At 43.2% G+C, this 24,860-nt stretch overlaps 1 protein-coding gene across 5 annotated transcripts in view; it reads right to left on the bottom strand.

Annotated features, from left to right (window-relative positions):
• MAPRE2 (microtubule associated protein RP/EB family member 2) overlaps positions 1–21,585 on the bottom strand; it is a 71,138-nt gene extending 49,553 nt beyond the window's left edge. Inside the window, exon 1 of one of the 5 annotated variants that reach the window (XM_036379192.2) lies at positions 21,526–21,585. Coding sequence is in view for 3 of the 5 variants with exons in the window: in XM_036379189.2 (XP_036235082.1) it covers positions 7,014–7,132 (119 nt within the window). In the remaining 2 variants the exon portion in view is untranslated. Of the gene's footprint in view, positions 1–7,013; positions 7,210–21,525 lie in introns of those variants that run through there. The other 4 variants (XM_036379190.2, XM_036379189.2, XM_036379191.2 and 1 more) reach the window with 4 other exon arrangements.
• Between the last annotated feature and the right edge of the window lie 3,275 nt (positions 21,586–24,860).

Below are 24,860 nucleotides of genomic sequence, written 5' to 3'. Positions count from 1 at the left end.
AGCGAAGCATAACAACTGTGTAAGATTTGCCTAAAATGAATTTTCACTCCCCCCAAATTGTTTAATACATATTGCCAGTAAGCCCTTCTGAGCATCAACACTGCATTCCAGAGTGACAGGAAAGAATTTGCATTCATGTGCATCTCTGAATAATTACAGCTGCTTGGGTAGGAAATCTGTATGGGACTAAGGAACCCTGCTGTAGGAGGGGCAATTCACTTGAGTTGCTCCTAAAAGATAAAACTGAAGCGCACAGATCTCAGCTAAGGGTTCCACTGACTCAGGGCTCCCAATTGCCAAGAAACATAATATTGAAAATTAAGCCTCTGAGACAATACAATGCAAGGTGGTCATATACAAGGCCAGAAGATCAACAGTACAACCTGCAGCGTATATTTCTCTCCAGGCAGAATGATTTGGCACAGTTGTAGGATTTCCTACGGAAGCTACATCCTTAAGTCTCGATTCACTAATGAATGTTTACACTTCCTGTTTGGATAGCATAGCAAAAAACCAGATTTAACACAAAGGCACCCTTCTCTAATCATGGGGCTCTATGGGAAAAAAGAAATTATTTCAGAGTGGCTAAACTGAGACATTTAATGGGTGTGCTTCCAGTATACAGACCCTTCTCTACAAAATATTTGATAACTTGGTATACCACTAGAAAACCAGACAAACTTTTCTCAAAATATCACAGGCAAGATTTTAATCTTGAATTCAATATTTCATAGCACAAAACAGTAGAACTGTGCTAAAAAGAAAAAAAAAAAAGAAAACAACACTATTTTTAAACCCCCAGAGTTAAATGCATGTTTAGTAAACGTTACAGCTGATATTCCCTTTCCCCTCCCACCTAATTGTAATGAAACAATACGAAGAAGATGCTTTATCGGTGAGTCAGGCAGCAGAGATCTGAGCAAGATCCAAACAGCTCCGCAGCACAGCTCACACCATCCACAGCAGAAACACGGATGTTTTCCATTTACATTCCCCAGCACTGATCCTGGGAGTGAGCAACCAGCGCTGCTAGCTGGAGGCCAGGATTCAGGGAGCGAGGAGGACGCGAGCAGCCAAACGCTGTCCCTGAGCAGCGCTGCTGCTGCTGCCACCGCGCCACCATGGCCTTGGTGCCATCCCATCCGGTGGCTGCCGTGATTGAGAACAGATGTGGTGAGACCACTCATTTTCAATTATCTAACAAAGGTGCACGAAAAGATGGCACACTATTTATCTGCTTCCTTACCAAGCCTTGGCTATAATTAGCTTTGGGCATGAGGAAGGAGAAGAGACTGTCAAATTAAACTAACCTCCCCACTAAAACCCCAAACCTCTGAAGATATTTTTAAAGAGTCACACATTCAAATGCCAAGGCTTGAAATGTAGACCTACCACACATTTTCTTTTCTTAGTGGCTCCCAAAACAAGTTTTATATCACAAAGGTTAGTCCTTTTATATCACAAAAGTTAGGTATGCCCCCTGGAAGAACATTCCTGTGGTCCAGATGGGGTAACTGCATCTCCCTCAAACAAGCCAAAGAAATAGCTTTAATCAAGGTCTCTTGCTCCACAGCCCCACCTCCAAATCACCTTTCTTTCACAATGCAGCATATTTTTCAGTGCCTGTTTTCTAGGAAGACTAGATTGAAGACACGAGACAGAAGCCAAAATGTCTGTTTCTGAAAGTGCCAGCATCAGGTTCAGTTCTCGCATGTCCTAAACTTGCTCCTTTTTCTGTTCATATGCCAAAAAAACACTGCTGTTGCTATGCAGCTCAACAAGGTAGTTAAAAAAAACCCCCACATCACACAACAAAACCCAGAACGCAGCCTCCCACCCACAGGATGTTTCTGAAACCCACGGAGGCTGGGTGCAAATTAGGCGTTCTCAGACCTTTATGGTGAGAGGACTTGGGTGTAAGCTGAGGATTTCGTGCTCTCTGAAAATTACCTCAATGTCCTTACACAAACTGGGCTGTCTGTGGAGTGTTTTCTCCCTTCTCCCCCCAGTCCCCAAAAAGCCCCCTCTCCCTTAGCCCCTGATTTAAACAAATACCTCCAGCCCCCAAAACACTATGAGGGTATCATCTAGGAAGATTTAAATCCAGGTCAACAGAGATATCCCAACAATGCAGAGATATCCCAATATTCAAAGTCTCAAGCTACTAATGCAGCATTGAGCAGAGTCATCTTCTTAACCCTCAGAGACTTTTACATGCACTCATATGTGATTCCCAGTTATCTTCAGACAGTTTTACCCTGTGCTTTTTGAGAGCTGGATCTGCCCATCAGAAGATTCTCACCAAAACAGCTCTCTCTAGGCAGAGCACTCCCTAAGCAGAAAACAAGATTAAAGAAGAACAGCAGTGGCAGCAATAGGAAGACAGCTTTATGAAAGTGAAACAAGAGAAAATAGAGGGTACCTAAGCTGACAGAACCCAAGGAAAGATTTCTGCCTTGGTTCCTCTTTAATGCTAGCTGGTAAGCTGCTGGCTCTAAGTCACCAGGATGGTCTTCTCCCTGAGAGTAACTACCTCGTTGCAATCCAGATGCTTGGCAGACAAGGGGGTTAACGCAACTACAGCTTTTAGAAAAGCACAGGCCAAATTTATGGGGTGTAATTTAAGCTAGTTTGTTGACGGTTTTTTTTTTAACATTTGTTACTGACTTTTTCCTGCTTTCAATGAAATCTAGGGCAAAATTGTCATAATCTGCAATAAAACTGTTAGGTCAAAGCAAATGCCTCTGAAAATAAAGATTCACTTCCTAATATATTTAATAGAATTTGCTTTGATTGGTGTTTACAGTTTCAGAAGTCACATCTATCAGTACTGTGAAGAGAAGACTGCTTTTACTCTGTATCATCTTCCCAGTTCTCAAGCTTGGGCCTTTATATATTAACTTTATCAACACAAATGGTCTTTTTTACTTCAGTGTAACTACCTGCTTACCACATTCAGTGGAGACTAATTTTAGAGCAAGAAATTCCTTCTGCCCGGAGTAAGGCAAAGCCATAGTTCTCCCTTTGAACCCTGAGTAAAGCCACATGTGTGGAAGGCACAGAGTCACCAGAGCCAGGGGCAGCTCCTGCCGAGGGAAGGATGCTCTCTACTGCCCAGGGCCAGCCTGCATCCGGCAATTCACCGCGATTCAGAAGGCAAAGACCAAAACAGATTTTGCTGTAATGTAAATCTTGACTTTCAGTGTGGAAGTTATCAGCTCATAGTGCTGTAAAAGCCAGCCAGATATGCTCTGTAACACCCCACAACTTATTCCAGCAGTGGGTGAGGAAATCACCACTGCTGTCTAGCTTTCATTATTATGCACAGCACCACCATTTGTCTGCTCACACAATGATTTCTAGAATGAAGACAACACTTAGGAAAAACAAATATTTAAAAGAGATAACATTAGAAAGGTAGACACTCATAGATAAAAACTAAAACAGAAATACTCTTTCCCTCTAGCCTAGTGATTTCAAGAAAAACAATCAGGAAGTCAGCCCCTTCCCCTCTGCTTCATGCAAGTTCTGGGTATAAACTAAATATAGCCAGGGAATGAAGGACCAGAAAACCATTTTTCCAGCAACACACAGAGACAAAGTGGAAGTAAAGCACAGTATCCTGCAAAGGAAGGTACAACAGTCTGTCTCTTTAGGGCCAGGGTGATTTAGACTAGGTATGCCATTTGAGCCTAGAAGTATTCACTCTTAATACTTTAGCTTTTAAAAATATGATGAGCTGATCAAGCACACAAGATACCTGGCAAAAAAAAACCCACTGCAAACAGGTTTTATTTAAAAGAAAATTATCCCCACAGCTGTTGATTTGGTTTCTCATTGAATTTTTTCAGCCATCTTTGAATGCAGAAGTAAAACTATCATTAAATGTGATGCCGTTCTCAGAATTTACCCCGTGTCTACTTCGGGCCAACAAAAAGACACCTCAGTACCAAATGTTAAACAGTCTCCTGATCCGAAGCACAAGAAACAGCATTTCACTGGAGCAATACAGATTGATTACAGTTATTAACTCTGAAAGGTAACATCACCCTGTGTCTAAATTTTATGCCAAAGTGCCTGGTTTCCATTTACCAGCTAAGTAAAGCTGGATGAGAAACTTAACACCTTGGGCCTGTATGTCCCAGTCTGCAAAATATAATATGTCCTTTGGAAGACTTGGGAAAACTATTTGTAGCTTTGCATACAGAGCACATGGCTGGGGCTTGTGGTATAAGCTCAATTCCCTGCTGCATCCTCAGCTCCATGGATAACTTTCAGCTTCCATGTCAGCTTCCTAGTCAGTAAAATGGTGCAACCTGCAGCTGTTTTTAAATTTGCTTCAGGAGGTGGATATCAAATCTTTGGCAAAACCTGGTATTAGAATAGCAAAGGGTTTTTTTTGGGTCTGAGAATATCTAACCTGATGAACACAAATTTTCTGATCAGTAAAGACTACTTCTGTTTTTAAAAAATCTAAGGAACAGAACATGTTAAAACTTGTAAAATGAGAAAGCATTTCTCTTACTACAGGAGAGAAGGATGGAAAGGCAAATACTGAAGCCTCTATACACATGTTAGATGCAGGTTAACTTAGGAGCAAAGCAGCAGGATGCAGAAGTGTTTTAAATTTCTACAACTGCTCATCTGCCGTCAAGCTCCAGGGTGTGTTTAATGACATATTTATTCCATATTCCTAGATGGAAGAAGCCAGCCCAGCAATCAGAGGCATAGCAACTTGATGTGTCATATGGCGAGGTCCTACAAGCTGCTCCAGAGGTCTGGAATGGCACTGACAGTCCAGTGTGGCAGCAGGCACTAAAGTGATGGAATTCATCTGTTGTACCCAGTGGTCTCCTGCTGCCACTCACACTGAACAAGGACCAAACTTGCCTAGCTACTAAAGGTTTTCATGGAAGTTAAAACCCATTTTTTCCAGTATCAAGAAGAAGCTTCACCAGTTTTCATGTATTTTCTCTAACATTTCCCTTCTGTTATGCTTGACATTTACTTCATAAAGGACTTTAGCTTCACATGGAAGCAAGTATCATTCTCCCTTTCACCCAGAGAAAGGAAGAAATCAACAGATATGGGAGTTATGACTCTGCAGAACATGGTAAGTTTCCAAAAGGAAAAAACCCAACCTAAATAGAATTCCTCAGTGGAAATTTTTACTTGTGCATTGAAGGTTTATTTCTGAAATATCTTGAACTGGATTGCTTATTTACTACCCAAAGATAACATGCAATGCTAGAATCAGTAGTTCTGTATTCCTTTATATTGTTCTAGAGAGGGATACAAATGGATACAAATCCCTAAAAGACTACTTCTCTGGATGAAAGGCTATTCAGATGCAGAGCACCTTCACAATTTCTGGAAAACTGGGCAAGTGATACAGTTATTCCTGTCATCACACGCTGAACACAGCCTCACAAAATGTCTTTTCTAGACATAGTTCAGTGTATGATTTGACAGGCTAAAGGACAAGAAAACTGACTTGTTGATGACTGTAGTAAAAACACATACAAACCGCCGGAAAAAGAACGGAGAACCCCATGTAACAGAGGTTTTCCAAAGAACTCCTCTGAAGGAAACAAGTTAGCAATCAGTGGTACCTATGGCATGTCACAGTAACTAAAGTTGGATACATGATATTTCAAATTTATTTCATATTTCTGTTTAGCTGCATGACAGAAGCACAGCTTTCCCTTAAAACAGAATCTTGTACTACTCAGCTGAAATTTAGATATAGGAAGTGAGAGCTCCAGGCGTTCTGCAAGAAAGGACCTAGAAATAGGTCCTTGCAAAAGCAATTTTGCTACTTTGTGCTAAATGTGTGCACTGGGGCTCCGCTGCACAAAGTATAAGCAGCTTCAGAGAGAGACACAGACTAAATTTTGTGCAGTTCAAACTAACCACACACTGGGATATCCGACGCATTTCACGCTCATCCGTCAGTGAGCGATCAACAATGAGATTCACTGTTAAGGTTATTAATGGCCAAATGCCGGTAGCAGCTCCGTTATTCCTCAGCAGAAGAAAAAATACTGCGATTTTCTCCAGACAAACAAGCCAAGTCATCCACGCTTGTTTTCATGTATTCGAGCTTACAACTCGCCACTTTAGTCAGATATTTGAGAGCAGCATCATTTCCTGCTGCTTGGAAATCAGCTTTAAGGGGCGTGTTCTCTGCAGCGGCACTGCTTGCTGTCATCCAGGCAGCATTTTAAATAACTGTATATTGACATAAGGAGCCACCGGCCGTATTATCGCCCTTCGGGTCGGCAGCAAGGAGCACATCAAACCAGTTGCGTTCCGGGCTGCGCCGCGACCCTTATCAAACAATGCAAACAATTTTAATGAGCTTATCTGCCGGAACATATTGTCAGAGATGTTAATGCAGAAGCGCTGCCAGCAACGCATGCCAAACGATTCATCAAAAATGCCTACAACTGCGACAAAAGACGGGTGTCCCCCCCAAACGAGAGACGATAAGTAAACACAAAATGGGGCTGGCGGGGAGCGGGGGCGGGGATGGAGCCGCCCTCCCCCGCGCAGGCACCGGCAGAGCTGTCACCCCCGCCCTCAGGAGCGGGGGGCGGCTGTCACCCCCGCCCTGGCGTGCGGGGTCGGGCGCTGCCCGGTGCGGCTCTGCCGGGCGGGCAGGGGCTGCCCGCGCCCCGCCATCCGCGGCCGCCGCCTCCCGCACGGCGCCGCCTCCCTCCGAGATCCGCAGCGAGGTGCTGCGGCTCTTTTCCAAGGGGAGCTGGCTGCCTGCGCGGGGGGCGTTCTCGCCTTCCCTTTTATTCCGCCCCCTCCTCTTTCTTTTTTTCCTCTTTTTTTTTTTTAATTATCATTTTTAACCGCCTTTCTTCCGCCCGGGCGCGGCGAGCGCCCGCACGCATCCCGCCTCTCCCCCGAGCGCTCCGCAGCCGGACAATGCGGGGCCGGGGGGAGAGGAGGGGGCTGCAGCCCGCCCGCCTTATGCAACGCCCGCCGCAGCGCCCCCGCCGTACCTGTAGGAACGCTCCCCCCGCACCGTGTGCTTCCTGAAGGGGATGATGGTCCCGTTATCCTGGATGATGTCGTTGTTGTTCTCGCCATTTGGGGACAGGGCTTGGGTCGGTCCGGGCATTGGCGCTCCCGCCGCTCCGCAGAGCCCCGCGCTGCTGCCGCTGCTGCTGCTGCTGGTGTGCGGAAGGTGGCGGCAGCCGCGACTCCGCCGCCCGCCCGCCCCGCCCCGCCGCGCGTCAGCCCCGCCGCCGCCGCCGCCGCCGCCACACGTGACCGCCCCTCGCCATGGCAACGGGCCGGCGCCGCGCTGCGCCCGGGGACGGCAGCGGGCAGGCCGGGCGGGCACGGCAGGGAAGGCAGGGAGAGGGGCCCGCCCCGCCCCGCGCCCCCACACAAAGAGCCGCTCGCCCCGGCAGTGCGGGGCGGCCCGAGCTGTTCGGCGGCCCCGGCACACACAAAGCGCCCGGGCACCCCCCGGCCTCACACGGCGGTGCCGCCGCCCCCGCGCCTGTCCCCGCACCCGTGGGCGGCTCAGAAACGGCGCCTGGGCCGTGGGGACCGCGCCGTGCCCTGCCCACCGCCGCCCTGACAGCCGTGTGCGCGCCCGGCCGAGACCTCGACGGCCGCTGCCTCATCGTCACCCTCCGCGCCCCCGGTACCTCAGCATCGTCCGCCTCCTGCCCACACCAAGGAGCTGTGGCGCTTCTTTTGAAGGAGCCCCACGCCGGGCTGCTCGGTTACAGAGCGGCGAGCCGCCGCAGGGAACGCCGCCCAGCTCTGCCCAGCTCTGTCTCCCCTCGGCGCGGGTGTGCCGGGGGCGATGGCCATCCCCGCCGCACAAAGCCCGCCCGCACCGGCTGCAGCTCGCAAGAATCATAGCGTGGCATTCGTGCTTCACATGGTAAACGCTTTATTTTTAAAAAGGGCATAAATATTAAGTGACATGAGCTACAAGATGTAAAAAATCATGGAGTCCTAATAATAAAACAACACACGAAGGTCTTAGTTATTTTATGCCCTTTTTTCCCGATTCCTGTGTCTGCTACTCCGCCTGCATTTCCACCCCAAGCACCAGGATGTTCAAAGCTCTGGATACCAAGCTCTGTATCTCTGCTTACAACTTCACTGGAGAGCACAGTATAACACCTGTCAAGCTGCATTGCACATTTCCAGCATTCTCCTGCTCTCAGGCTTGCACAGGGAAAAAAAAAACATTTGATGGCACATCCTTCAAAATCTTCCTAGGATCAGAAACAAGAAGAGATCTGCCAAGGCAGTGGCACTGAACTTCTGGCATTGCTAGCACCACCAATCACAGAACCCTCATCTCTTCCTCCCCTTCTTCTAGAACAGTTTTTGCATCCTCCCCAGCCCGTTTTCCTCTGCAATTCTTTATTATTTCTGCATATCTCCCCTTGCCTATATAGCAACATGCTTCAAAGTTTGACATTGGCACAGATCTGTGCTGGTCATCCTCAGGAGCAGACCTGAACTTCACTGTGGCCAAAACCCACCCTCATGTCCCAATAGTGCATCAAAAGCCACACTTCTACCACCGTAGAAAAATACTGTCCAGGTGTTTACAAATTCTTTTCTCTAAGCAGAAACCAACAAGGGTGGCTATAGGCATAGTCTCTAAAGAGATCTATGTGACCTCTCATGGCTGTTAGATGCAAAATATTTGGGCTGATCTATTAACATCTTAAAAATAACTGCCCCCAAATGCAAGTCTCTTTTTAAAGGAATCTTAAGATGGTAGGTCGAACAGAAGCCATGTGAGTACTTCTAATATGTTCTCAGAGACACATGCTGATATTTTAACTCATGAAGTATGAGTTTGATCAGGTTTCTGCCTCAAATTTTTTTCTGGGCAAAGAAAGTGACTTAATGAAATTTTGAATAATCTTAACCTGATGTTTCAGACTGAAATGACACTACTGAAATCTTAGTTTACATGATTATAGTCATAATATAGACCATTCACAGAGAGCTTGTAAGGTGAATAAAATCAATAAAACCAACTGCACAACACTTGGACTGCTGAGAACTCCCTGGATTTAAATCAGATGTATAGATTAACACATTTTAGAGCAGTCTCTAGCAAGGCTCAAGTTAGTCTGCCAATTTGCCACTGTCTTCTGCACATCAAGACAGGGAATCTTCTTATACTTTCTGCCAGCTTTTCAAATATACTCATATTTATCTTTCAGTAACCAATCTATGGACATTTGCAATTGGCACACTTCATTGAAACACGCTTCGTTCATCTGGTAATTGGAGGAAGCTACTTTTGAGTCTTTTTCAAAACAAGCAACAAAAAACATTCTGTTAAAAACTCCAATAAGTGTATTAGTAACACTCAAGAACATGGACAAGCCAGAAATGCTATGTGGTGACAGAATATAAAAATAATCTACAGCAGGTCTTTATCTGCCAGACATAACCCTACCTGCTCTGCTAGGGAGCAAGCAGTAAAACACTCTGCAACCCTAACTTGTAAAAACATTTTTATTTCTTCACCAGTGGCAATGAACAGAAGCTTCTTTATTGAAGTCCCTAAAGCTGTTTAAAACATGTACCAACAGAGCTACAGAAGAGTAGTGCAGGTGAGGAGAGCATGGCAGCCCTGCTGCAGACCTCTTCTTGCCTCTGCATTAGGACCCAAGGTCAGAAGAACACACACTGCTGAGGCAGGTACCTTACCTTTACAGAGGTCGAGTCAGGCATCAGCAAAAGAAGCCTGGTACTGGTTTTCAGAAAGCACATGTTTAAGTGTGCTTCAGTCCATCTAGCACAGCCTGGGGGCTCTGGGTGCAATATGGGTGCAAGATGCATGACATTCCTTCTACCTACATCTCTGTTTCTGGGCACTGTGTAGCCCACAAGCACAACTCCTGTCTTTATGTGCTGGAAGCCACCAGATCTTCCTCCCACTCCCATCATTCTAAGCTTAAAGGTCTCAAAGAAAGAGGAAACCTGTTGCTGTTATTAGGTGTCTGTACATCTGTGCTGCTTTTATAGATTTTTACATCCACTAGGCACAAAAATAGAGAATTGATCCAAAGAGTAGAAGGTCAGCCTTGGTGTTAATAAAAAGCTCCACCTGTGGAATACTGAAAGTACTGAAATCTGGTACTCACAAGTGATATGCTGACTGAGCAAAGCTAAGAGCCAGGAAAGCAATTAATGCCGAAGGGTGGAATTACAAAACCTGATGTAATAGATCTTCAGCACTGAGACCACAGAGGCAATGGCTGAAAGGGACCTGTGGAGGTCATCCAGTCCAATCTCCCACTTGGAGCACGATCGTCACCAATATGAGATCAGGTCACATTTGGTGACATGATCGTAATCAATCCAAATCTTGAAAATCTCCAAGGATGGAGATGTCACATCCTCTCCAGACCACCTCCTCCTGTACCATTCTAGCCATGCAGCAAGTCCCAGGTGTACTGCTGATGCAAAAAGCACCACTCTACTGCATCACATGCATTCCAGGACTTCAATGTCTGCTCTGGTGAACCAGGCAGAGAGAATACTAGCTAAGTACTGGATACTAAGTATCCAGTAACACTACTAAGTACTGGAATAGGCCTAAACATCATTCTCCAAAATCTGGTTCCTCCTTCCTCTTCAGAGCTTTTGTTTTCAGTTCCTCTCTCTTTACTTGCTCTAAGCCTCACTTACTGCAGTAGGAAGGCCATGAAGCTTAATTTATAATGCCTGAGAGTAAAATCCTCTAAAAGCCCAAAATGCAGCATTAGAAAGACCTCAGGCAAACTCGAGCCAGAATTTTATATTAGGCAGCTAATGTGGAAATAAATTATAAATATTTTAATGCTGATAAGCGATCAATGCACAGCCTCTGACAGCAGAGGTGATGGCCAGGCTAGTGACTTCTGCTGATACATTTTTGAGGGGATAAAAAAGCCCCACACACATGGTTTTAGGGAGTATTTCATGACATAGCCAACCTATAAATACAATTAATGATTGCAGAAATTCCCCACTGCTTGGATAACTTTGGGGAGGTGGGAGGAGTAGGGAGTGAGACTAAGAAAAACACATTTAACCCAAGAGTGGCCAGCAAGGATCCCTCATCTCTGACATCTCTGTTCATGTTCAAGCTCATAAAGGAGTCAGTGTGATATTGCTTGCAGTCTTCTCAGAATAGAGCCCAGCTACAAACTGCAGCAAACATTATACCAGTGTAAGTATTTTGGGCCATGTACATCACTTCTCTGAGGAGTTTCATGAACATTCCTGTCACAAGTGCATTTTTTTTTGCTGGGGAAAGAAAACCTGAGACTAGATTTCAGAAACCATTTGGAAGGTAGCAATAACTTTTGGAAAGCAGCAGTCCTGAGCATTGTAGCCTGCTTTTCTAATTTAACTATCTTCATAGTCTTCCTTTATCACAACAAAGATTAACAGAATTCTGTAAAGCCACAGATTTACACACTGTAGATTAAAATCAGTTCTAGCACTGTGTTTGTAAGAAATCCATGCAGAAACAGTCTCTTTCTCCTGAAGGAGTTGGTCAACAGTGTTTAAATTTGAAAATAAGTGAATAAAGCATCTCAGGAATAAAGTTTGGAAAGAGCTAAAAGAAATTACTCTGTTGAGTCTTGGACATACCTTGGTTGTTCAAGGAAGTCCCAATTCATTAAGGTACATTGACATACTTTATTCCCAGCATGAGGAGGGTCAGTAAGATGGGTATAACCATGAGCATACTTAATTAGGCTGCATCAGAATCAGCCTAATTTCTAAAGTTGCATTTAGCAGATTAGGAACAGAAGATTCAGGAGATCCAGATCTGCATGTTATCTGTGAGAAGTACAAGTGAGGTGTCTGCAGCTGAATGTCTATTAGAGAGCACTGGCTTGTGCCAGCCTAAGCTAGAGCACAGTTCTAACCTGTGACAATAACCTATCACACAGAGACATCTGTAAAGGGGTCAGCAACAGCAGGGTTCCTAACCCAGCAAACATATATCAGATGTGATGAGGTGCATGGTAAGCTTCAAGCTGATCTGGGTTAGGCAGAACTGGTGTTTCCTATTTTCCTGACATACTGTCAACAGCACTGATGAACCCAAAGGAAAACAGAGTGTCATAAATTCACTTCAGGTAAAAATTCAAAACTGTAACTTTATAGACTCTCTTTGTTTATGCAACCCTGAATAAATTGTCCCACCACCATCCCACCAGCTCATTCTATACCTTATATTTCTGGGCATTTAAACTCACTATGACAAACAGCAAATGATAATTTTGTCAGGACAAAGAAACACTGCATAAGTTGTATTAAAACAGCTACTTATCACTCCAGACATCCTGTAGACAAAGAATGAGCTTCCTACCCTTGGGGATTCTAGTGTTGCCACTTTAAGCAAAGTCTTGATTATTTGCCTTCCCTGGAGGGACACAGATAAAGAGGGGAAAAAAAAGAGAGGGCTGTCCCAATTACACAATGTGCATGCACCACATCCCTATGAGGTAATTCAAGTCTATTTTTAAATATACAGACATATTTATATTTCAGAGCTCACATTTAACATTTTAAAAAGTGTTCTGTGCCTGTGAGGAAGAATAAAATAAATCTTGGAGTCTTTATCCACTAAGTGTACTTGAAAATTCAGACTTATGAGCTGCAAATCCAATCTGACCATTAGTGCATGAATTGATTGCTAAAGCGAAATATCTTGTAGAGCCACAAACTGTGGGTATTTTCCTTTAGAAAGACCAGTTATAAAAGTTACCTTTTATAGTTACTGTAGAAATCAAATAGAAATCAGAGGATTAATTCAAGATTCAAGAACTGCCTACAAAACAAGGACTTATGTTCACAGGAACAGGATTTCAAAAACCCTTGAATAAGATATTTTAAGACTAATTGTGTACTTGTAATATTAATTCTTAGATTAAAATTAATAAATTGGTTTAGTAGACATTTATTAAATCCAATTAGCTGAATCCAGCCGCTTTAAAGAGTAAACTCCCCAAATTCCTATATAGAAAGAAGCATTCTTCAGTATACATCAAAGGATTCCTTACTTAAAACATAAGAAGTTCACACCGAATAGCCAGAACATTTTTCTACTTTCTACATAACAAAAAACTCCCGTGAGAGCAGGAAATACTTCAGTGAGAAATGGTTCCAAAGAGAAGGAATTTTTACTTCCATTAACTCCAGACTAACCCAAAATTTGGAGTTCTTTAGTGTCTGTTACCCTTGTGTTCAGTGATATCCACTGGGTTAAAGCAGAGTTTCAGACACACCTTGTGGAGCTGCTCTCATCTAAAAACCTGGAAATGCATGCTGTGATCAATAAATGCTTTGAGTAAGGATTCCTGCATCTTTAATAGTGGTTGAGAGGAATTGAGACTGGAGACTGACTCATGGCTCATTCACATGCATCTCTTTGGCTGGAGCTTTTCTGGATGTACCATTTCCACTTCCATTAGCACCGAGGTGTTAGCTAGTTTTCTAGGCTTGTTTTGTCAGAATTCAGATGTAAAGACTATGGAAAGCCAAAATAAAAACATCAAAAATGTTCAGGTAATGTGGATTCCTACATTTTTTCAGAGGATGAGAAAATTTGAATTAAATGGAAGTGAGATTGGTGTTCTACAAGAGAAGGACTTGGGATTTTCATGTTTCTACACAGTACCGTTTATGAGTGGGAAAAGTCAGAGCTTCAGACATTGGTATCTTAAACAAAACCAGTAAAACAAGTTATAAACGGTAAAAGCCTGGAAGGGCTTGGAAATGTGAGAGACTAAGACTAGCATTTATTTATGTATTTTCAGCTGTTGAGGAATCTTTAGCTTTCTTGGGGCTCAGGAGGGGTGTCTGGAAAAAGATAAAAAGGTGATAAAGTCGAGTGGGAGTGGACAATCTCCATCTCTGATATACCTTCTTACTGCTCTATACTGAAAACGTTAGTGATACACTTTGAAGGCATTTCAGTCAATTGATTTAGACCTGTCTGACCTGCCCAAGGTGCTCACCACTGCTAAAGAGGAAGGGAGAAGGCTGGCACAAGAATGTAATTATTCCAGCAGATGGTCTATTAAATTTCACTGGATCAAGAATGTTTCACCAGCTGACAAAGACTGGATCTTTACAAACTGGGATTTGAAGGGGTTACTTTGTCCCAGGAAACTGTTAATTAAGTGTCTGTCCTCCCACACCCAGCAAAAAGCCAACATAAACAGCATTACATGCTCTAGCTAGCGTTTAAAAAAATCCATTGCACATTCATGCCTGACCAGGATCAAAATCACACTGCCAAGTCATTCAGTAGTGTGTGAGTGTTTCTGTGATTGCAAGCCCCAGCCCAAAAACTTAGTGAGTACCTTGCTGCAAAATACTCTACAGTTTCCTCAGGACCCTACAGTGCACTACAAATCACTGCCTTTCAGAGCCAAGGCGTCCCATTGCCCGTGAAATTAGCAAACGCCAAGAAGTTCCACAGAAAGTGGTGTGCTTTTCAGTTTGTGTGCAACTTTCTCCTTTCTCCTGATAGCTGCTTTTTATCTGGGGCATTCATTGCATTTTACAAAAACTGATTTCTGTCAGCTTTCCTCATTTTACAAGCACAGAAACAGGCCCTGCTGTTATGACCAGCTTTCACAAAACACTTACTACCACGAGTCTGTGCAAGCATCATCCTCAGCACCACTGTGCTCCATCTCCATCCTTTCTTCCATGGGTGGCTTTCTAATCTTTTCAGTACTTCCAGCTCTGCAGCTAAGCAAATCCAATCCTTCTTCTCCGTTGCTACAACTTAATGAGTGCCTCCTTCTTTTTATCTCAGGATTTGTTCTACACCTGAGGTTTCTCTATTGTTTTTTTTCCCATTCTTTCCCACTCTTCCTTTGGCAGGCATAATCCTTTATAGACTTGGGCAATTTCCACTTCCCTTCCTCAGCCACCTGCAGAGAACCTGGGTCAAATTGGTTTCCTTCCCTCGGACAAGTCCCCAGCATACTTATTGTCCAGCTAGCATATTGTCATTAGCTAATTACTCCTCATTCCATCCCGGCCCAGAGGAATGAGCTGCAGCTCTGCCTGCTGAGCCGCACGAACCTTCACAGGCAGCCACCCCGAGAAGTGACACCTGTGTTTAAAGGCTGCATCACAGCCGGGATTCACACACCTCGTGTGACACATTGCTGCCATTAACACACCAAAGAGCCGAAATCCCCGAGGCACCTCAGCGCCTCTGAAAAACTAGGTTGCCAAGGGTTTGTTTGTGATCTCTAGCTCACAGAGAAATCAGGGAGTGCCTCCTCTTTGGGCTACAGCAAGTACGTGTATTACACACAACATTTTTAAAAAGAAGTTTGTCTTCCCATAGACAAATAGAGTTGCTTTCAGCTATTTCAGGCTCCTTCCCAGCCAGACGCAAGCATCTGAGGAATTCTGCTCTTTACTTTCTGAGAATTTCTTACCTACATGCTTTTAAACTTGTTGTTAAGAATTTAGACCTCCAACACACTTCTAAAGTAATAGTTTCTCTTTGCAAGTACTAGAGCATTTGGGAGCAAGAAAGTGTTGAGTATAATTTAATTGCTACTTAGCACAATACCCTAGCTAATCTGAAAGTTTTAGTTTTCTCACTTATTGATGGAAAACAGACTCTTTCCCCTGGCAAGTTAATGCTCATTATCATCTTAGTGTTTATGCTAAGTCTTTATTAATAAAATAGCTTTCACATGAAGAGGAAAAATAATTTTCATAGACAGCTTTAATCATCTTACACTTATATTAGTAGTCTGAACTGAAAAAATAATAGAATATGTGAAAACTGTGTCACGAAAATTATGTTGCTGAGAGACGTTCCCTAAGAGGACTTTTGCAGCTTGACCTATTAGACCAAGTTTCCATTAATACTTTGAGCACTTTATTAACCTAATGCTGCAAGTGCTTTATTTAGATGCTAGGACCCTACAGAAGGCTTACATAGCAATTTCTGAAACCCTGAAATTTCAAGTTACCCAAAAAAATGTTGGTTTAAAGCTATCTGGGAGAAGGCTGCTGCTGATCTACTTTAGTGGAAGGTGCATCTCTTGAGAGCAACACACAGAAATACTGGGGGCTTGGGTGAGAGAAATAAAGGAGCAAGAAAACTTTTAAGCAACGTCCAACAGTAAATTTTCCTCATGAAGTCAAATTAACAACTTTTTAAAAAATCACACATAGTAATTAAATTAATAGTACCACAACTGCTGCCACACATTTGTGGATCAGGTGGGATACCAGCAGAAGTAATACTGTGACTTTATTTTATTTGAATGTAGGGAAGTAATGAAATATAAGATAAAGTTCACACCCCACTCTGAAATAGAGGGAGGGTCATTAAAAATGTACATGTCTCCATTCTGAGCAGACAAGAGCATACAGAAAGTGCATGGTCTTACTGAAAAGATAAACAGCTGGATTTACTTGCTTCCATTAACCAATGACCCACTTGTCAAACATAAGCTGTAGATTTAAAAGAGTGATTATGTGAAGCCTCTTACATTACACAAAAACGATCCTAGCTATGAAATCAGATCAAGCCTGAAAATACTTGAGCACAGTCAATATTATTCTTTTATACAGACACAAGACAAGAATTAGTTATTTGTTAAAAAACCTACAACATGATGTAAGGGTAGTTTCCTATAGTGCTTTTCAGGAGGCATTTATCCCACACATCCCACTCAGGTCATTAGTGGTGTGCCAAATCCAGACTTCTGTAAGAGGATGAAGTTCTAAGGGAAGCCACTGTATAAACCTGAAGACAGGGGCACTGCCAACATCCTTCTACGAGGAATGGGTACAGGGAGGCTTAAAACCGGTGCTCCCACAGTGAATGGTACCCAGCCCACAGTAAATGGTACCCAGGACATGTACCTGGCCTGCCTCATGACTCAGAGAGGATTTTTAACACAGTGTGCACACTTTGGTGGCAGGTCTCCAGCTGAGGCTTTTAAGGCTCAAGCCAGCTGCCATTGACTTTGCCCCTGTGCCCCTTTGCACCTCCCACCAAAAGCCTGTTCCTGTGCCCCTGCTCCAGGCTCAGGTAGGAGCAGACATGCAAGATGCTACAGATGATTACAACATTTGGGTTTGAGTGCAACAAATTACTAGGTCCCAAGACCTGAAAACCTCTAATTTTGCCACCTTGTACTGTAACACAACAGCACTCTCCACAACAGTGGCCTTCTCATACTTGACCTAGCGCTAAACGAGTCCCTAAGAAGGTTGAAGAAGCCATTATTATAAGGAACAATTTTACTGTAAGAACAACTTATGTGCTGCTTCCACCCTGACCTCATTAGTGTGCTGTGCATTGGCAGTGACTCCCACTTCACTCTGACTCAGTACACAGGGTGATTTTCTGCAAGCTGCAGATCATGGAGCAACTGAAGTGTATAAGAATCCAAGCAGTCAGCTAATGAAAACCAAAGTTTTCCAACTCAGTGATTGCAGAGAAATATTAAAAAATGCTGATACTTGGAGCCTGTCCACCTCTGGATTTTCCTCTGCTGCTGGAGGCCCTGAGCACCACAGCTGAGTATCCCAATGCCTGCTGTGCAGATGCAGGCTTCAGCAGCAGCATGGGAAGAGAGGCCAGGAAAGCTCCCCAGTGCCTACCACAGCACAGGGGCACATGCAAGATTATATTTATAAAATCTAGAGACTGCTTTGAAAAATTACACAGTTATTTTTATAGCATCTACACACACTATAAATACTTTATATATCTGACAAGGATTAATATTTTTCAAGGTCCTGCATTTTATGGTTTCTTTTTCTGCTGGAGCAAAACTCAAATCATTATTTGAATCATCCTTTAATGAACATTCTCCAGCTTCTAAATGAAGCACCATTGATAGGGAAGATGTAGAAGGCAATGGAAGATGACTGGAAACTAGGGTATCTTTTTTAATATATAGATTATTTTATATTATCATGGCGTCAGCAGTCCTGGCATTAAGTGGCACCATTTTGTAACCTCTGAACAGCCACATTGTGTATAAAATAATAATAATAATAAAAGGCTTCTAACACTTTGAGTACAAAAGGTACTAGTGGCAAGAAAACAGTGCCTTTTCCTTGTTACAGTAGAAAATGAGGTTTCTATTTAATAGAAGCCCCAACCACAAGGCTATGTGTTTTTGTAACTGTAAATGTAAGTCAGTGCTGTTGACAGCTTCTGTGTTGGAAAGGATCTCATTAACTCTGAACAAAACCACACGTTATCTTTTTTGAAAAGCAAAGTTACATTCCTGATGAATCATCAGCTGCTTTGCTGAGCTCCTGTGGGATAATTTTTGGTATTGAGTACTGGAAAAATAAATATCACCCCAAAGTTCAGAATATCTTCAGACAGCACCATAAAAGGCTATCCAAGCTACCCAATTCCTAAGTTAAGAAGGGAATTGGGCTGGTGAGTGCACAGCCATGAACAAACATTCCATTTGGTTAACTTTGCGCCCTCAGGTTCAGGCTTCAGGGCTCTGGCTTTCTCATGTTGGATCTATAAAGCATCTGTGTCGTGTGCAGGAGCAGCTCCTCAACAGATGTCCTCCACTGCATTTTGGGGGACTTTATGGTGTTTCCGCAGAGTGAAAATGCTTTAAAAGCACTCTGCTTAGCCCAGAAGTTCACCTATGTCACACTTCTTCAGTCTTTTGACTGAAGGAAAGTTGAGCTTCTGTAGTGGACATTTTCGAAACCAGCTGGGGGAAACAAGTAGCAAGGAACTGAGTGGGAAACAAAGTGCCCTCATCTAGAAACAGTGTTTATTCTGCACCGGTTCTGGTGCTGGGAGGTAAGGAGAAAGGAGTGAGAGGAAGCAATTATTTAGTCTGCCTGGTTTGGGTAAGTACATGCACCTTTATCATGAACACCCAGAGAATATTTATGTCTGCAGGGAAAAAAAGCTCATACAGGCCTTTGTTCAGATCTGCCCTGAACACTTAATGAATTAGTAGCTCATCATACAAACATACTTTATATACACATGTAGATATATTCATATGCACACACTTCCAATCTATTTTCTTTCTCTTCCCCTACCTTACAATAACTGAAGTCTAACAAGTAATTCCTGAGCTAATGTTCCAGTAGAAACCTTGCTTTCTAATGTTAGGATGTATTGTAATTGCTTTGGTGATAGTGCATCAATCAGGGAATTGCTGCTGCCAAGAGGCCCCTTATCTGCATGTCACATATGAGAGCACCTAACACAAGAACTGTAAAATTTCTTGAATATTCCAGTATCCATCCCTCATGTTGTTGTCCATGTAACTTAATTCCACAAAAAATTACACACATTTATCAGGCTCAAAGCCACTGAAACCTGACCAGAATGTTTCCTGAGCAAAGACTAGTATATAATAGCATGTTACAGGGATTTGGAATTGTAATAGCTCAGCTAATTCTGCAGCAATGTAATGAATCTCTGGTGTTAGAAGGCTGATAACTAGATCTTCATTTGGATATATAATAGGCCATAAGGACTGAAGGATTTGAAAAGGAAAGGCTAAACAGTGAGCAGCAATCCATTGGGAATACACTGGAAAACTGTCTGTTGCTTTGCAGAAAGGGTTACACATTGCAGGAAATCTGCATACGTCAGATAAGTTTCTGCTAGACAGGTAGGATGCAGTCTGCTTTTATAAATGTCCACTTGGTGGCTGTGCACTATCTCCATGCTCACAGTTTTCCTTAGATTTCCTGTTGTTTCCAAGTGCTTGTGACAATGCCAGCATAACTGCAGTGACAAAACGTGACTTTAGGGAGCAGCCTCTGCTCCATGCCAGAGCAGACAGCAACAGATGAAAGCCTCTGTGGCTCAGCACAGAGCACTGTCCTGCTGCCCTTCCATCTGCAACACCTTCCCAGGAAGGGTTGCATCCATGGGGGAGAACCATACATTTTCCTGGCTCTTGCTCTGAGATGCCTCCTGTGGTCTAGATTTATTGTTTCATCCTTGAGGCATACGAGCCTCTTTTGACCAAATTATAGGCTGATTGTCCTGAGAATCTCCAAGTACACTTGATCCCCACATGTCTGCTAATTGCTGTTGAAGGCAGTTTGCAATCTGATGAATCTGGACTATGTGGCTCCTCATTCAACTGTCCCTCTCCTACTCACCTGTGTCTGCGCTGGTGAACAATTGCTGGTGGCAATTCTTGTATTTACCACAGGACTTATCCTGAGTGGTTTCCCACACCTATCAGGTATCTAGAGAAATCTTTCTGCAAACATATTTAAGTTTTCTTTCCTTTTTTTCTTTTTCTTTTTTTTCAGGGCATTACATAACCTGGAGCAACCCCCCAGTTTCACAGTAAAGCGAGTCTTTTCACTTCTAGCTGTGAAGCACAAAGTATCACTACAAAATGAGCTGCCTCCTACATCCAAAGTTAGCATTTATTTACACACTGTAACAGCTTTGCAAGCATTAGCAAAAATACAGCAGTATGTTTTGAAAATGGAAGTTCTTCATTACACAACCTGAGCATCATTTCAGTGCCATGCATATGTTTATTCCTAGCTATGCATAAAGAAGCCCCAAGCTATTGAAAACCACTAATGCTGCAGCACATTCCTTCCAAGGGAAAAGGCAGGAATGGTATCCAGTAGAGCATGGTGAGCATTGCTAATGGTGAACCCGTCCAAACAAGAGGTTTTGTACCAGCTGTCCTATGCTCGATTTTGGCAACACTGGCATTTTCTGTTTAACAGCACCGATGCAGCAGAAATGGAACAAGGGCAGCAAGTGATGGCAACTGCAGGAAGCACGGATCTGTTCAGGGCACATCCCTTCTGAAGGCTTTCTAAACATTGCCACCTTGTGGGCCTCCTGTCTGATATCACTGGTCTGATATCACTTTCCTCAGGTGACTTCCTGAGCACATTTCACAGATACCAAGCTTAAGGCCGGATGGTTGAAGTTAAACTCCCATAGTTGGGGATCAAAAAAGGGACAGCACCTTACGAATTCTCTGGGGCATAAATTGCTAACTCCGTATTTGTGCTTCATGTAATCTGCTCTTTTTCTGTTTATCATTATGATGGCAGCACTTATAAAGTACAGAAGAGCTAACAGTTAACAAAACAAAAGCAGGGAAGGATACAATTTCTCAAATCTCCCAAGCAGAAGAGAGAAGTCAGACTCATTGACCACCTCTTTTTTATTTTTTTAATTTTTAATTTCTTTCTGCCACCATTTCCTTCTAATTCCAGTGGGGGAAAAAAAAAAAACCAGCCAAACAAAAAAAGCCACAAATTACTTATTCTATTTATTATAAATTTATTTATTAATTATTTAAGGTCTATGACTACTTGTGTAGCTTTCATCAGCTTTGTTTCATGACTACTACATAGTCAAAGAGGATGGAAAGCAATATCACTTGTAATTGATACCAAACTTATCTAGCTACTACCTTACATACATCAAACAGAAGTTCTTAGGTAAAAAAACCACAAATACACAAACATACTTACTTTGAGCATCCAAACACTTTCCCTGGTTGCCGGCTTGAATTGTTCCTTGCAGCAATTTGGCCCTGAAAGAAAACATGAAATCTTTAGTTCAGCTACCAAATAGGAGGGAAAAAAAAAAGAAAAAGATTCACTGGATGGTCTTTGTCTGCCTTGGCTGAGCAGTGATGCAACAGTCGTATGCTGAAAATTGAAATGAGTAGAAATCCTTCATTACAATGCGCTAATTCAGCTGTGTTCACAATGGCTCAGTGTCCAACACATCTGCACAACAATCAGATGCCCCCTGATGTAGTAGCAGGTCTATGAGCTCCCTCATGCAGTGCTGAATTTAGAGTTTATTCATGATTTCCAGGCACACTGGTCTTTCTTCATCCAACCAGGCTTCTTCCGAGCACAGGCAATCAGTTATGACTGTTGTGTCATGCAACTGGAGCCTTGCTGCCCTTGCCTGAACAGCTTTTCAGAAGGAAAAAAAATCTGCCATTGAGAAGCTCAGTAACTGTAATCCAGGAAAGCCTGTGGTTTTGCCAATACAGCACAAAAACGCTGGCAGTCCTTTGAAGTGTCTCACTTAACAATGAAATCATGGTGCTGCCCCCTTGTAGCAGCCACATTAAGGCCTATTCCCTTCTGTGTTCCTGGAGGGAATTGCCTATGAATGCTAAATTTGTCCTCACATCCGTTCTCTCAAGTGGTACATTACAGACTACAGAAACATGAGATGGAGCAACCATGTATAGGTTTCAGCTGGTGCCCTGAATTACATACTATGGTTCCGTGGCTTAGTTTCTTAATTTGACTCCTCAGTCAGCAGGAACTATCATTCCTAGCAGGTAAATAATGGTTTACAGTCAGACCAGGGCTCTGGTTATTGCTTGTTTTGCATTCCTAGTCAACTAGTTGAGACAGCCCAGCAGGGAGGAGTATTCCAAAGACATCTATCTCTGCATAACAGCAGGAAACCACACCAAACAGGATCCCAGGGGTACTGGGACTGAACCAGGGACCAAGGGATGTAAGAAGGTGAATTTAAATTCCTCAAAACCCCTGTTTTAAGAGGTGGAAAATATCAAGCAATTCTCACTATACTTCACTATCATGTGGAAAAGGTAGTCAGACCTTTAAAGATGGCTTGTCTAAAGGACTGGATCTCAGCTCCAGAAGCTGTGACTCATCCTGGCAGAGAGCTTAGGAGGGCTGCTAGCAAACTGGAAGGCTGAAGCTACCTTAAAGCCAAACCAGAATGGGAATTAAACATGTTATTGTTTCATTTCATTGAATCTCTCCAAGCCTCTTAAGCTTTGCTTTTCAATGTACTGTTTTTCCTCCATTTGTTTAATGTGGAAAGTGATTCCAGCACAGCTGAAAAACCTCAGGCATTCTATTGGCAAAAGAACAGCAAATTCATCATGGTATATTGACTTTTGGCCAAGTAGTGCCCCTGTGAAGTTAAGCTGGGATCTGACAGCACTACTCCAACAAGAGTGTCCCATCCATACAAGTGGGGTAATGGTTAAAAGACATCTCTCACCAGGAGGTGTTGACCAGAAGTTCTAACAGGCATCAGCAGTGGAGACACGTAGTGATCCCGTTAGAAATATGACACTCAATACACTCATGGAATGTTTTCCATGCTATACTTTCTGAAGAGTGTGGTATTTACAGCATATTGAAGACAGAGGTACTTAATTGTCTTCAGTATGTAGACCTCAGTTTGAGAGGGATTTGAGTAACACCACCATGCTGAATGTCATTCATATTGTCTCAAATAAAAAAGTCATCATAGCACAAGTCCCTAAAACTTGGAAGCTGATTCTGCTGATGCTTGCACAGGTCAAGCCAAAGAGGCACATCTCAGCAACAGCTCCTGCCTTTCTGCCTGCAAACAGGTACTTACCTGAGTGCAGGGAGCAGTGCAATCACTGTGGCCACATGAGATAATTGGCACTTGCTGCTGTGTGCAGCAGCACTGCCAGGTCTCCACCTGCTCCGTGAGCCATGCCAACACCTCAACCCGTCCTGCTGGCTCCAGATGCCGCAGCAGCACCAGGCAAGGGAGTGGTAGGAAACACCGGATCATTGGGGTGGAATTTAGTTGAGGTGGACAAAGGAATGCAGTAGAGGTCCTAGTCAGTGGGTGTGAGGAAGGTAAGATGGAGAGCTGGAGTCTCCTTTGAAAGGGTGGAGGGATAAAGATGTGCAATGAAGGTGAGGAGAAAAGGATGCCACGTCCTTTTACTTCATGGCAGGCCATGCACAGCTCTCAGTTGCAGACACTGGCATCACATCACCACTCTACAAAAGCCAGCAAGCACAATTCAGTTCCTCAAAACTCCATACCACACACAGGCTGAACTGTTTTTAACGTAGGTTCCCATCTCCTTAAAAGTCATCTATCAATACACCTAAAGAAATTCTTCCTTCCACATTGGAAAACTTAGGCAAAAGGGGTAAAATACAAGAGGATGAGGATGTAGAGGATCAGGAAAATGGAAAAGACCTTAAGATACAGAAAAAAAAATTAAAAGCAATTTAAAGAGTAGTTTCAGAAAACCCTTTGTAGTAAAAGAGATAAATACGATTATGCTTTTTTTTTCAGGGCAGAAATTTATAATTTGCTCTACTGTGTTGTAATGCAAATATTTGCAGGTATGTGTAAAGTTACCCATAGCTGCAAGTTCCCTATATTAGACTATCCATTTCCCTGATGAGTGAATTACATTGGGGGAAAACAGACCAATGTTTATCATAAAATGCTTTCAAGTTTAGCTGTTTATTAATAGAATTGAGTAGCTTTTATTAGTAACCAATGACTGTTCACATAGTGCATTCAGTTCTCCCCATCCCATCCCTTGTTTCATCCTGCTACAGATACAGTCAGGAAGTGAAACCCAGGGGAGGGAGGTTGGACTAGTGGGCCACTGGCTTCCAGAGAGTTCCTCAGGGGTGCCTTCCTTTCCTTCACCAGCTGTGTATGCAGCCTACATTTGCCACTTTTTCAGATGCTGCTGGGTGACATATCCTGTTTGATACTAATGAGTGCTAGTGGAGGGCAGGTTTGGTAAACTTGTACAGTTCAGAGTTTATGGGACCTTGGGCTGTCCTGTGGATTCAGCAGGACTGCTGCTCTCCAGGGCTTACCTGGTCTCAGCATATATTTTTTTCTCCCTGTGCAGACTAGCTATTCCTGCACCAACAGTGCTGAACCTACTGACACAAACTGATGCAGAAAGGGCTTCTATAATAATATCCCTGGAAATGCTGTAAAGCATTGAATTTAATTTGAATGAATATTGACCCAAAAAAAAACCCAAATAAAAAAAAAACAAACACCC

The sequence above is a fragment of the Molothrus ater genome, chromosome 1 (assembly GCF_012460135.2).
Source record: "Molothrus ater isolate BHLD 08-10-18 breed brown headed cowbird chromosome 1, BPBGC_Mater_1.1, whole genome shotgun sequence".
Lineage (NCBI taxonomy): Eukaryota > Metazoa > Chordata > Aves > Passeriformes > Icteridae > Molothrus > Molothrus ater.
The sequence above is the reverse complement of the archived record's forward strand: the minus strand, read 5'-3'. Positions and strand labels throughout refer to the sequence as shown.